Here is a 15,116-nt window from a genome sequence, read left to right on the forward strand (position 1 = left end):
GAGGAGCCACCAGGCCAGAGCTCGCCTGCAGCCGCTGCAAGGGATTCTGCGGCCAGCAGCTCCCGGGGCTGCTGCAGAAGTGCGGAGGGGCTGGCGAGGTAGTGCAGCTGGCTGGCAGCCCTGTACAAACACCTGGGAGCAGGAGCGAGGCAGAGCACTGGGTTGGGTGCTGCCTGCACCAGGGTCCAAGCTCCTCGTGGAGCAGGCGGAGGGTCTCCCGAGCTCTCCTGGCGCTGATAAGACAAGAGGCCGGAGGGAAGGGGATAGACGGGGGGAGGGGCTGAAATCAACAACAAGCGGCGCGGCGTGGCAACAGTGCGAGTGGGGCAGCACTAGGCGGGCGCCCATAAATGTGCGCTGTGTTGGGGACCACTGTGTTAGATATTAGGAATAACCTTAAAATGATACAGGTAGTTGAGCTCTGGACTAGGTTTCCAAAACAAGCTGTGGAATCTCATCACTGAAGGTTTTTAAGATCAAGTGTGACAAATACCTTTCAGGGATTCCCTGGGGCTGCGTGTAGACTGGCATGAATTTGCACTAAAGCAGCCGCTTTTTCGTAAAATCTTGCCGCCTGTCTACACTGGCCACTAGTATTTGCTGAAGAACACTGACTTTGTACTGTACAAAATCAGTGGTTCTTGTGCAAATACTTTGTTGCTCCCGCTCAGGGATAAGCCCTCTTGCGCAAGAGGGCCAGTGTAGACAGCCACCTGAATTCTTGAGCAAGAAAGCCCGATGGCTAAAATGGCCATCGGAGCTTTCTTGCGCAAGACAGCGTCTATACTGGGCACAGATGCTTTTGCGCAAAAGCAAATCTTTTGCGGGAAGGCACATGCCAGTATAGACGCTCTCTTGCGCAAATACTTTTAACGGAAAAACTTTTCCGGTAAAAGTATTTGCGCAAAATCTTGCCAATCTAGACGCAGCCTGGGTGTATTTAGTCCTGCTTCAGCACAGGGGTTTAGACTAGGTCCCTTCCAGACGTACATTTCTATGATTCTATTAGGGTCCCTCTACACTGCATCTGTAGCTTGAAATAAGCTATGTAATTTGAGCTACACAAATTGCGCAGCTTATTTAGAGTCAATTTCAAAATAGCTGATTTCGTAATCTGGTGCTGTCTACACTGTTTCTTACTCCTCGTGGAATGAGGTTTACAGGGATGTTGGAATAGTGAGCCCATTATATTTTTAAATAACGGGCTTGCTGTTAAGATGTGGGATAGTTATTTCGGGATACCTCCAGTATCCAAAAACAGCACTTCAGTGTAGACAGACTAATGTCCAGAAAATCTGGAAGGGAATACAAAGTTGAGTGGCATGAGTTTTGGACTCAGTGTCAGACTTCTCCTTCTGGGATTACTTTCTCACTCCCAATCTTGTGCTAGGAAATGTAAAACTAGAAGATTGTGTCTAGTGTAAGAAGGGAGAAGCATGGCTCCTTTTGCTCTTTCTGCCTGTCCTTGCACAGTCTTTTCACTACCACCCCAATCCATAGTGTCTTTTCATTCAAATTGTAACCCCAAACACTTCATCACCATACTATTAATTAACTTAATGACATTTTAGTGCAACATTTTTCTTCAAAAATTAACTTTTAATCAAATGAGAGCAAAAATGCATGTTTTAAAATTCTGCATTCTTAAAAAGAAATAGGCAGATTTTTTTTTCAACATCCGGAAGGAAAATACTGTAAATGATGTTTCAGCAAAGGTGTAATGTTTACACATCAAGTGGACTTGGAAGTGCAATACAAGTGATCTGATAGGATTTGGGAAGGATGAAGCACATGCTTTAGATAATATTAAACTGGTATGATAAAATAGAGGATATTCATCCTTATACTCAATATTAGGGATTGTTGTGTTTCAGCAAAGCCTCAGTATGCATCAAGTTCTATTTATATACATCTATTTTATTATGCAGTTCACAAAATAATCCCTGAGTAAGAATTCACTGCAGTATGTGAAGAATTACTTCTACTGTAGACACCAAGGAAATATTTTTTGTTATACGCTCTAACATAGGTGCTAGAATCTCCTTGCATAAAGTGGCTTCCATTATAGGCAGGGTTTATGGTTTGGTTCAATGGCTCTCAGCACCCTCAGTATACACATTATTTCAGCACCCCTACTCTCTCAATATTTTTGAATAGCTCCCCTTCCCTTTACAAATGATTTGTGTTGAAGGTTATATATTTTAGTCACCACTAGGGGACACTGTAAGCCAAGCAACTTCAGAAAATTAATATTTGTATCATGGAATATGTCCTAAGCAACCCATAAGTGGAATTTCAAAGCATATTTTGAATTATAGTAATTCCCATCAAGTAACAAAAATAACTGCTAAGTCTGAAGGAGACTAAAGTTGTAAAACGTTGCTGATTTTAGCAGGGCTGTCACTTTTTGTTTTGCTTATTTTGATCTTTGTTTTTCATTCCTTTGTTAACTGTAGAGGAAATAGTGTTGCCTGTTTACACATAACCCCATGTTTTATTTAAAATCAGAGAAGACAAGAATCCGATAATTTTGGTAGAGAGCACACTATGTTAAAACATCTCCCCTGAAAATGAAATTAATGGTGGTTGAATCTTCTCAGTCAGTTATGGCATCAATTATAAGCATGCAAATTTACTGAAAACCTGTTTCCCAAATGTTTTGAATTTCAAAAGTAATCAAGTCTTTCCTTAGGAAAGAATACACCATTGTCTTGCTTTTGGCTATTACTAGATCTTTTTCCAAAGCAACTGACAACTTTTTAACTACTATCCAAGCAATAACATTAAAAAAAATCTAAACCAAAACAAAACCAGTACTAAGATGGCAAAAAAGAGAGTTAATTCTAGATTCCACAATATTTCCATTAATCTCAGAGTTTAAATTTCATTTACCACCCTTAAAGATTTCTTCAAATTTATTTGGAGCCCTGATTTATATATGAAACAATTCTGCTCACAGAGCAATTAAATCCGTAATGTCTCCATCTGAAACAGACAGGGAAAATGATCAGTAAATGACATTCCGATTTCCTAACCTGTAGAGTGTGTGGCTTGGAATCCTTTTCTTTGCACTGATGCATCAGAAACAAATCGGAGGAACATTCTATTTCCAGTAGCAATAAGAGGATCTGGTATCTTATTGCCACATAAACGTCCCAGAATTGGTGACTTTTCTGTTTCTCCATCAAACACTTCCAAGTGGTCATAAGCACATTCCTGATGTTGTTCAATCTCAAACTCATTAAAGGTCTAAAAAGAAAGGAAAAAGGGATGTTAAGAAGGAATCTATACATATGATTTCTTATACATAAAAAAACCATACTTCATGTATGTTTCCAGCTCTCAGTCTGCATGCTATTGGAATGGCACATATAATTGTGTGGTGTTATAAGCTTGCACCTTTGAATGACATGCTCACTTTAAGGAAGCAGAGTAATAATAAAGCTTGGGAGGGCACTGCCTCACATGAAAGAGATTAAGACACTTGTGTCCAATGAATATCCATGCAGAACAGAGCAAATCTGTTGAATTCAATATAATTAGTTCCCAGGATTATTCCAAATTTCACAGAACATTCAAAAGCAGCATGAATGTAGAAAATTGGTTGTTTTTATAACTGGAGCCCCACAGCATCTAAGGGTATGTCTACACTACCACCGTAGTTCGAACTAGGGTTGTTAATGTAGTCAATCGAAGATGCAAATGAAGCCCGGGATTGAAATATCCCGGGCTTCATTTGCATCTTGCCGGGCGCCACCATTTTTAAATCCCTGGTAGTTCGGACTGGCTTTTGAATGAATTTGTAAATATATCTCAACATAGTTCAGTTGTACTTATTGCCCATTCTTTGAGTGGAAAATTGCTTCAGTTATTTTAAAGGTCTCAGATGTTACTTAATTTCAGGTCTGTTGTATATTTCTCCACGCAGCTATATTTATTTTAGAGATTATCTGAACTAGACTCACAACTCTCCCCAGTGCCCTGAGGAGTGGAGTCCTGTTGTCCAAGATTTTTAAAAAGTGACTAGCCATTTTCAGTCCCTCAATTTCAGGGTACCCAGCTGAAGATAGTTTGAAGGTGTGTGATTCCCTGAGTCAGGCCACAGACTCTGAAAATAAGGCCATTTAAAGTGTCTGATAATGGGGGAATCTGAAAATTGAGGCACCCAAAATCACAAATCACTTTTCTTTATCCACAGAACAATTTAAGAGCAGTGGGAGTTTCTGAACTATTTCTCTGATAGGTCACAACCCTGCTCTGCAGGGACCACTTCCTAGAGCAATCCCCCGATCCTTTCTTGTCTTCTCCACTGAGACTGCTGCCAACTAATGACAAATGTGCTATTTCTGTGACACATGGATGCCTCTACACTCAGATCTGGACTGAGGTCACCCAGTTTACATCATATGGAACATCAAAGACATGAGCTAAATCTTCCGGTCACTAATGACCTGAGCTAGGTTTGAACCAGAGACCTAATGATAAGAGGTTATAGTTATGTATAAGTACAGAGAGGGTAAAAAAATGTTATTCTTCTCTGAACGTTTGCACATTTAACCTGAAAATGAAAGCTCATTTAGTGGATGCATTAATTATATATTATTATTATTATTATTATTATTAGCAGTTGTATAGCTCTCAAGCTATGTTTTGTTAATATAATAAAATGTCACAAAAGCACTCTAGGAATTAATGCTCCCAGCCATACTCAGTATATTTCCAGCAAAATAAGATAAAAGATTAAGCAATATTCAAAAGGAATAAAAGCTAACATAATAATTGAACATTCTGTCTGGTACAGCAAAGCAAGTCTAATCTACCGAATCCCTGGTGGAAGCGAGCCAATGTAAAATGTGATGGCACTGTATATCACCAGCTGTCTTAAAGGAATTGCATATAGTTAAAGCACTGATGTTTTGGCAAATGGGAAAGAATACTCAGAGTAAGTCCTGTAATTCACAAAGGAATGGAAAGTGAAACGACAGTTCTACAGTGGACACAGATTCAGTTTACAGGAAAAGTTGGAATTTACATGAGTGGAAGGAAATCCGAGCTGCAATAAAAATAGGTGTGCAGCATTAGGATTTCTATATGTGCTTGAAGAACAGTCTGTAATTCTGAGTTTGATTTTTAGATTTTGTTTTTAAAAGGAAAATCACTGTGTATTTTATTCAGTTCTGCAATTTGAAAGACCAGAAGTTCAGAAGCACTTCTTACAATCAATCATCTGAAATCTATTATTGTAAATGTTTCAAATACAATTAGTATTTATGAGCTTCATCTTCCTTAAAGCTGTTATTTTGGCATACAATGTAAAATCAATTACCCATGCAAAGAAAATTCAGAGAGTTTCAAACCTGTTTTAATATTTATTAAATGATAATAAATAGAACTACAGGATTTAAAAAAAAGCAAATATTATACATTAAAACCCTATTTCAAACATTAAACTAGTTTTAAACAAAAATTAAACAAATTATAAATTGGCTTCAAGTTTTATCCATAGCATTCCCACATTTCCAGGAAAACAAAGAATTTGCTTTTCAGCAATATAGCAGTCTTTATTATTAAGCTCAGTAACAAAATTTTGAAATGTTTCACTTAGACTAATTTCCCAGGATCAAATAAGAGTTTAAATCTCTCCCCCCTTCCCCCCCCCCCCTGCAGTATGTAGAAGTTTCAAAATATTTTTTTCCATCTGGACATGTAGTTTAAATATTCCACAGTGCACATCAATTTTTTCCTAGAGCCCTTGATTACACAGAATGCTTCAGTTTACTGTTACAAGAAGACTTTGCAATGATTTATCAAAACTGAGGGTACTCACAGGAAAAAATAGGTACACTAAAAATAGTGCACAGCTTCAGGACTCACTTGGGTAATTTTGGGTACAAAAGTTTATATATCCTGTTTCATTAAGGTACAGTAAAAGCAGGAATGATCTTGAACTTAGTTTGGAAGCATAATAGGGATTATTCATAAAGTGAAAGTGTTGCATTAGTCTTATTGCTAAAAGGGTCAAAAACAAAATAAGTGATAAGCAGCAAACAAGACTGTGCATAAAATAATATAAATTGTTCTTTCCTTACAAACATTTAGCACACTTGGGAATTTCTAGTTGAGAATTGCTTTGCTAATGAGTATTACACCTGTTCACCTGTTCACTTTAACTTGATGTTGGGATTTTCGTAAGAGCTTACAGGAATTAGGTGCTCAGCTTTATTGACTTACAGTGATTGCTAAACACTTTATTAGGCATTTTGAAAATCTTCCAAATAAAAAATCCTGCTTAATTAACAGAGTTTCTCTATACAGATCAGAAACGATGTTAACCCTGCAGTTCTGTGATTTTTTTTCAATGCTGGAAAACAACATTTTTGAAAACACCTAAATGACTTAGAGATCCAAATCCCATTTTCAAAAGTAATTTAGACATTTAGGACCAGATTTTCAACTGTAGGTAAGTGCCCAGTGGAATTCTCAAAAGGTCCTAAGCAAGTTTGGCACATACATCTCATCATCGCTCAACTCTCACTTCACACTGACTTTCACTTTTGAAACTGGGCTTTTGGGATACTTTTGAAAAAGTTTCAAATGAAAGAGGAACAGTTGATAAAGATTTAAGTATGCTTTCTTCTGGAAGAGAGAAAACTAAAATTCAGCAAGGAAATCTAAATGCATGAGCTGTCCTGCTTAGTTTACGAGCACTCAAAGTGCTTTTATAAAAATCTGTCCATGCCTCTGGCTAGATAAGATATATACAAAATAAAAGTTGCTCATATGGGAGAAGTTCACTTGTTGGGAATGAGCCAGTACTGGCCCACCCTTCCTCCCCACTCAACTTGAACACTCCACTGAGCCCGGTGAATGGACAGAGCATTCATCTCCTCTTTGCATGTAAGGTTTAAGCATTCAGACCCAGAGACAGAGGCATTGCTATGCTGTTAGGCGTATACCCAAAAGCCGAAATTTAGGCTTTAATGTACAGTAATTATGTTAGTGTTGCCTTAATATGTTAAGCAAGGTCTACCTTCACATCACATTGTCTCCGGAAAAGCTGTTTCTAATAGTTTTGGAACATTTTCTCCCAATTTTAAGTTTAAATGTTTTAAACTGTTCTTTAAATGACAAAACTGTTTTAAGATAAAATTACTGCATTGAATTTTAGGTGAGATCTGCTCCCCTGCCTGGGCTTTTACAAGCCAGAAGAAAGAGCCAGAGCAGCATAAAGAGGACCTAAGAGTTTTGTAACTAACTGGGGGACAATTATCCTGGGACAAATACTACAGAAGATGGGGTCAAGCTGCATCCTGTGTACTGTTTTACAAGCCTTCATGCAGGGAACATGCCACGGGTTGGGAGGACATGTTGGGGGTGGAGTTACAGCATGGAGAGTTAAGGAGCTGTTGGGCAGTACTATGTCCAGAGAAAAAGGAATTTTCCATACATTAAACAGACCCCTGGGCTGTTTCACCAGGGCCCTTCGGCAGTGCCCAGAACAGCTAAAGGTGAGGAGGGCACAAAGATGGCTTAAGCCTATATTTGATTGCAGCATAGACATACACACACACACATATCAGCTCAACTTTCAACCTGTGCCAGCCCAGATACAAATAACTGTATAGGACACAAGGTCATGGACTTCAGCACAGACTAGTGGCACAAGTATGTGTCCAATGGATATGTACCATGTGCTTGTACAGCCTGCACTGAAACATGTATTGCCATGTCTTCACTATTATTTTTAGCAATGCTAGAATTGAGTAATGGTAGTGTGAATATGTCCATCTTAGCTTTAATCAGACCTCAGATTGCAGTGTAGACATACCCCTAAAGGCATTCTGTCTCTCAAGTTCACTGTTGTACCACAATCACGTGGCAACATCTGAAAAAAAGCTGAGAATAAAAGTGCCGAAATCTTAGAGAATCTGCAATGTCCATGTGAATACTGTATATGAGAGTTTCCCAAACCCCTGAACAGACAGAAACAATCCTCTAAACCAATATTTGAGATAAAAAATCAGACCTTTTGAATTTTCATCCTGGTATTAGGAACACTCAGTTTAACATTCCTAGAAAAATTCTTCATTGAAAGTTAAACTTTATATTAATCTTTGTTTTAAAATGTTGATCTCTTTATTATAGATGTTAGTAAATATTCATTCTTTTTAAAATAATGGTTTTTTAATGTAAAAGTTAGTGGATTTTTACTAACTATTGTAATATAAAGGGCACGCATTGTGGCTGGCAACTGCTCAGTGAACATAGATCAATCTTATACCAGCCTGTGAAAGTAGCTAGTTTGCTCAGGAGGAAATTTGCTAAAGGATAAAAATTAAATAACTTACTAATTTGACTCTGTGACCAGGAGTAGCACTGATTTCCCATGTACATTCCTTCCTGCTTGGGTACTTGTCTGGCCAGTTAGGACTTGTGATGACTCCAGTCGGACTGTGGATCTTCTGTTCACACTCAGCTGTGCCAATAATGATAGTATCAGTTAGTTTGGAAATCTGGCTTTTTATCAACTGACTCACTGAAAGGAAAGGATTTTCAGGAAACTAGCTGATCACCCCTTTAGTATCCAGTATCATGTCCATCACCTTTGGCAAATACATCATGGAGATTAATCTAGCATTGCCTGTTTACTGATTGACCATTACGTTTACAATGTTGTTTACTCATAACCTTCTATAAACAAACTATATATATATACACATCTAAATGATGTCAATATTTTCCAGTTCCCTCTACCAAGCCTTCCTTACAAACAAATTTTAAAAATCCCTACATAATTAAATTTCTGTCTAAAAATTTCATTTTGTTTATAGATTTCATTTTGCTTTTCTGCCCTCCCACCAAAGCGGGCATTAAAGGTATCTTGATTTTGATTGCTAAACCATGATTAATGATGGGGAGCGAGAAAGAGAGCATGAGAGATATTCTTATTGGCTAAAGACTGTAAATGAAATGTGAATATCTATAGAGAAATGCCTGACAATACAAAGTTGTCTTTGTCATAGTGCCATAGTGAATTAGCAAAAGTGCCTCTCTATAAATAAATACTAACATTTATATCTAAATAAAGAAAAATAAAATGATAAAACTATTCCACCTCCTTAAGTACTTTCCCTTCTAGAATCTCAAAAGATTTTTTAAACATCAGAAAATTAAGCCTTTGAAGGAAGATAAGGGCTTGTTTAAATAGCAACACTGTCCAGGCTAGGGGGATGTGATTTGGAGAGTGCTCTAATTGCCCCCATGGAGACTCTGATGGTTTGCATTAAAAATCTCCTACTTAGTATCAATGCAGTCCTGTGTTGGTACCTTTTAAATCACACTTGTGTAGTTTGGACTGTGGCACTGTGTAGACCAAACCCTCTAAGTATTAGTATTCAAACTTTACTGATTGAGCAACAGAATCACAGCTGGTTTGTCTTCACTAGGAAATTAGTTGGGTTAGAAAACTATCTTGGTGAATCATAGTAACTGACATTATGTTAACTACCTGGTTTAAGAGGGACTTTCATGTTTAAACTTGTCTCAGCTAGCTATGACGCAGTCAGCTGAGACAAGGTTAAATCTAACTGTCTTTTTACACTATTTAACCAAATGTCCGTTACCATGACTCCTCAAGGTCATGTTCCAACACAACCTAGTTTGCTAGTGAAAAGTTCAAGTTATGCACCCAGTACCACACAGAGAGATCCCATATCTCCTGATGACTAATACTGTACTTTAACTACTATTCTTTATTCCTCCCTTTTATAGATGATAATTTTTTAGAAAGATGAAGATAACTTTTCATCTCTACTATCTGCTCTCTTCAAATGTCCTAATACTTACCTTCCTTGCAGTCATGTTTATTTTCATGTAGCACAAATCCATTGCGACACTGACAGACATAGCTTCCTACAGTGTTGATGCATTCATGCTGGCAGCCACCATTGTCCTTAGAACACTCGTCCTTGTCTAAGAGATACACAACATGCTTCTGTGAACATAATATCTATAGTCTGTAGAATGTAGGCAGTTTATATACCAAGGTTAAGTCCAGAAAAGGGTAAACTAAGGCACAGACCATATTCTTCTCAGTATGGTAATTTAATTGTACTTTAGTTCTACCCATTCATCATTCAGCCTGCAACCTTGCACTATGGCACCATTATTTTGCCAATTATCATGAAAAATGAAGTCTGGTTTCTCAGGAGAGAAAAAAGTTATTTCAAGAAAATAAAAACGTAGAATAAATTATTAATATTACTTTTTCATCTGGTTTACTTGATAATTAATTTAATAAATATCTGGTCAGTGGTTACGGTTCCATGGTCAACAAGGATTTTTGCTATCTGAACTAACACATAAGGTATTCTCACCTCAGACCAGTTCTACATTGTATGCAGATTAAATGGTCAGGCCAAACAAGGTTTCAAGCTTTGCACATATTGATATTACTCAACATAAACATTATTGATTAGTTGTATTGATCCAGCAGAATGAAAAATGTGCTTTCATTTTAATGAATCTGGACATTACAAAATATCTTGAAAGGGAAAATACACTGTTAAAAAGCAAAGCAAAGAAATTGATGTTAATTGTTTCAGGAAGATCTGCTACATAGCATGCAGCCCTATTTATTCACAAGTAATCCTTTCTAAAAGAGATTTTAGTGTGTTAGAAGTCAACCAGACGGTAGTGAAGAAAAAATGAACTATATACTGTACTAATTAAACAGCCATCAAATTCACTACAGGGAGAAAAGCCAAACTAGATTAACAGGCAGTCATTTCAGCAGAAGGCATCAGCTGCCATCATTCTGTGTCATTTGGCTGTTGTCATTTTAGGTGGGACTGGTCTATTAAATCAAAACCAACAGACTGTTCCTGACGTTTCTACATAATTTCATACCACAACGACCTCTGTCACTTCAATATGCAAAAAAAAAAAAAAAAAGCCATGCCCCAAAAATAAAAAAACAAAACAAAAACCAAGGAAAACAAGTTATGGTCCTAACAGAAGTCAGCCTGATTCAGAACTAGAATGCAGAACATGCTTCTCCTTTGCCCTCATAATTCCTAAAACATGTGAAAGGGAGTGTTATTTCTTAGCAAAATTAATATGCAATATTTCAAACCACTTGATTACTTGAACTTGACCTGTCAAAATGTATGTAAAGCTTGACTTGTTGGCTTGCAGGCTTTTCAGTAAATTCAATTTGTATTTACAATACATTGCTGTACAGCAACATGATGACAATATATACTCATAGGAAAAGCCTGCAAGTCAAAACCAAGTTTCCACTGCATTTTCATTTGTACTAGAAATCTCAAATCTGTTTGCATTAAGAGTTCTTGGGAGCTTCCTGCAGATGTGAACAGATATGGATGTGGAGGAACAGTTCACAAGTAAATACAGTTCACAGAAGCATATGTCCAAGGTTTATATTTGTGATAATAAAAATGCAGATGGTCACTTCTTTCAGGCTTTATGATAGGAACACAAAGGCAACTTCATCCATTATTTAATTTTTCAAGCAAAACTTTAATCTTTCATCTTTTCCAAAACGAGTACTAGCACATAATCCCCATTGCAAGCTTAGAACTATGACAAGCAAATGAGAAATTAGAATGCAACAGACAGTAACAAAAAGTCTTTAGCATTTCCTCTTCTATATATTACTGTCTATTTTTAAATCTAGCAGGAACACTCAAATTCTTTCATTCAAGGGAACAAACAGGGATATTCCAGTAAAGTTTTGTAACAAACAAAATAAAGGCCCTTTCTAGTTCCTAATCTGCCAAATTGTTGGAAACAGAAAAATCTGCTCTGGCATTAAATAAATATGTATTATTCTGAAAAAAATAATCTCAAAAGGGACATGGGCATAAAGAAATGGACCTATGTTGGCTCCCTTTAAAGATCAGCTCTGTGCAAAACTGTAATCAAAAGGTAGAAGACAGGCGGTCTGAAGTCTACTGACACTAGAATGGAAAGAATAATTTGCATACTTAATGGGAGATGCAATTGTTAAACAAACCTTACACATGTTGAATAAATCAGCATGGATTTTTCCATCATATCTTTAGCTCAGTTTCAAAATTAGTCTGTATTAGGCATAGAAACAAATGTTTTGCTGAGTAAAAACAAAATCATTTGTTGTGTGACAGATGGAAATCAGTCTCCCAGTTTTGAATGGATGCTTTCTTCCCCCCTTTTGTTGTTGTTGTTTGTTTTAGCACTCAGCATAGAGAAAGATCCATTCTCGACAGAATGTTAGATTTTAACCATTTAGAGGACGTGGTCATACCTCTGAGACCCCCAGAGGCCACCAGTCCATGAATAATATGTATTCGGCCTGAGGGGGCAACCTGTACCAACTCCTTGCATGATTGAAAAACAAAAATTCTCTCTTTGCAGGCAGCTTTCTTGTCTGTGGAAAAAAATGTATTATGATAGTGCCAGAGATGAGTGTGTGCTCCAACATGAATCTGCTCAAGGGTAGAAATATTTAGTCTTTTCTTTTTAACTGTTCATTGAATCATAACCCACAAAAAAAGACCCCATTAAAATTCATTCTTATCATGCATAAGGAACAATGACTGTTCAGCATCATATTTTCTCAAAACCACAAAAATAGCTTGAGAGCTCATGATAAATGGAAGCAATTTAACAACAGGTTGCTGCCAGTCTCAGAGGGGTAGCCATGTTAGTCTGTAACTGAAAAAAAACTTTAAAAATAACAAATGGCCCCGTAGCATCTTAGAGACTAACAAAAAATGTAGATGGTATCATGAGCTTTCATGGGCACAACCCAGATAGTCCTCATGTTTCATTTATCTGAAGAAGTGGGTTGTGCTGCAAGACCATTCATTGTTTTGGGTTTTTTTTGGTCTGGTTCCTACCAATGATTACTCATACTACAGGCAGTCCCCGAGTTACGCGGATCTGACTTACGTCGGATCCGCAGTTACGAACGGGGCCGGTCCTCTCCCTGGTCTCCAGCAGACCAGAGAGAGGAAGCAAAGCGGCGGAACACGTGGGCAGCAGACAGGGCTGTCCGCTGCCCACGCGCTCCGAGGCTTGGCTCTGCTTTGCCCCCCCTCCCCCTGGTCTGCAGACCAGGGGAACGGGGGGGGGGGGGGCAAAGCAGAGCCAAGCCGCGGAGCGCCCGGCCAGCTGACAGCCCAGACGTGTCTGGGCTGTCAGCTGACCGCGCGCTCCGCGGCTTGGCTCTGCTTTGCCGGCCCCTCCCCCTGGTCTGCAGACCAGGAGGAGGGGGGGGGGGAAGCAGAGCCAAGCCACGGAGCGCGCTGCCAGCTGACAGCCCAGACGCGTCTGGGCTGTCAGCTGACCGCGCGCTCCGCGGCTTGGCTCTGCTTTGCCCCCCCCCCCCCGTCCCCCTGGTCTGTAGACCAGGGGGACGGGGGGAGGGGGGCAAAGCAGAGCCAAGCCGCGGAGCGCGCGGTCAGCTGACAGCTGTCAGCTGGCCGCGTCCTCCGCAGCTTGGCTCTGCTTTGCCCCCCTCCCCATCCCCCTGGTCTGCAGACCAGAGGGATGGGGGGGGCAAAGCAGAGAAAAGCCGTGGAGAACGCGGGCAGCGGACAGCCCAGACGCATCTGGGCTGTCCGCTGCCCGCGTGTTCCGCCGCTTTGCTCCCCGTCCCCCTGGTCTGCAGATCAGGGGGATGGGGAGCAAAGCAGAGCAAAGCCACGGAGCCCGAGGACAGCAGGACAGCCACGGCGCGTCTGGGCTGTCCTGCTGCCCCCGTGCTCCGTGGCTTTGCTCTGGACACCTGTGGTACAGCAGCTGGGGCGCTGCCCGTTGGTCCCGTAGCGCCGCTCTGGGCGCTACTGGACCAGCCGGGCAGCACCCCAGCTGTTCTGCCCCAGGCGTCCTGATTCAGCCACTGCTGGTCAGATTCAGCAGCGGCTGAATCAGGACGCCTGGGGCAGAGCAGCTGGGGTGCTGCTGGGTTAGTCCAGTAGCGCCGAGGAGCGGCGGCGCTACTGGACCAACCCAGCAGCACCCCAGCTGCTCTGCCCCAGGCGTCCCCAAGTCAGCCGCTGCTGAAACTGACCAGTGGCTGACTACAGGAAGCCCCTGCCCCGGGCTTCCTGGAATCAGCCGCTGATCAGTTTCAGCAGCAGCTGACTTGGGGATGCCTGGGGTTCTTAAGTTGAATCTGTATGTAAGTCAGAACTGGCGTCCAGATTCAGCCGCTGTTGAAACTGATCATTTTCAGCAGCGGCTGAATCTGGATGCCAGTTCCGACTTACATACAGATTCAACTTAAGAACAAACCTACAGTCCCTATCTTGTACGTAACCCGGGGACTGCCTGTATTGATTAAGAGCCTCATTCAAATAAATCATTATAGTTGTTCCTATGACCACTGTCTTTCCTACACAGAAAGTCAAACATGATTTGGTTTAGTTTTTTTTCTGAAGCAAGGCCATGTTAAATTATTCTCCTTTTCCTTGTATGTCCACAACAGCTTGCAATAGGTTGCCCAAGTATCGACAGGAATGGCTCAAAACTTGTGATAGGAAGTTTTATGCTTAGACCTTAATATTTAATTTTTAAAAAAATATTGAAAAAGCTAATTTCCAAAGAATCAGTTACTTGTAGCCCCCAAATGGTTTTAAGTTCTCCTTTCCCCTTCCTCAAGACACTAGATTACAAGTTCTTCTGCTTGTAGAAAATCACCTTGAAACATCCCTCAAGTCACAGCACATGAATACACTCACACATAAGGGCTGCGTCTAGACTGCATGATTTTCCGCAAATGCTTTTAACGGAAAAGTTTTTCCGTTAAAAGCATTTGCGGAAAAGAGCGTCTAGATTGGCATGGACACTTTTGCGCAAAAGCACTTTTTGTGGAAAAGTGTCCGTGCCAATCTAGACGCGGTTTTGCGCAAGAAAACCCCTATCGCCATTTTCGCGATCGGGACTTTTTTGCGCAAAACAATACCGCGCTGTCTACACTGGCCCTCTTGCGCAAAAGCATTTGTGCAAGAGGGCTTTTGCCCGAACGGGAGCAGCATAGTATTTGTGGAAGAACACTGACAATCTTACTTTAGATCGTCAGTGTTCTTGCGCAAATTCAAGCGGCCAGT

The 15,116-nt window shown here is 40.1% G+C and overlaps 1 protein-coding gene across 3 annotated transcripts in view; it reads right to left on the reverse strand.

Moving 5' to 3' along the window:
- The window catches only part of TLL1 (tolloid like 1), a 390,438-nt gene that overhangs the window by 12,532 nt on the left and 362,790 nt on the right, over positions 1-15,116 (reverse strand). For all 3 annotated transcript variants that reach the window (XM_075930162.2, XM_089777937.1, XM_089777936.1), the window contains 3 exons: positions 9,847-9,972; positions 8,349-8,476; positions 3,036-3,249 (listed from right to left, as the gene is read on the reverse strand). In XM_075930162.2, the coding sequence (XP_075786277.2) occupies positions 3,036-3,249; positions 8,349-8,476; positions 9,847-9,972 (468 nt within the window). The remainder of the gene's footprint in view (positions 1-3,035; positions 3,250-8,348; positions 8,477-9,846; positions 9,973-15,116) is intronic.

This window comes from Pelodiscus sinensis, chromosome 4, assembly GCF_052426305.1.
Source record: "Pelodiscus sinensis isolate ZL-2025 chromosome 4, ASM5242630v1, whole genome shotgun sequence".
NCBI lineage: Eukaryota > Metazoa > Chordata > Testudines > Trionychidae > Pelodiscus > Pelodiscus sinensis.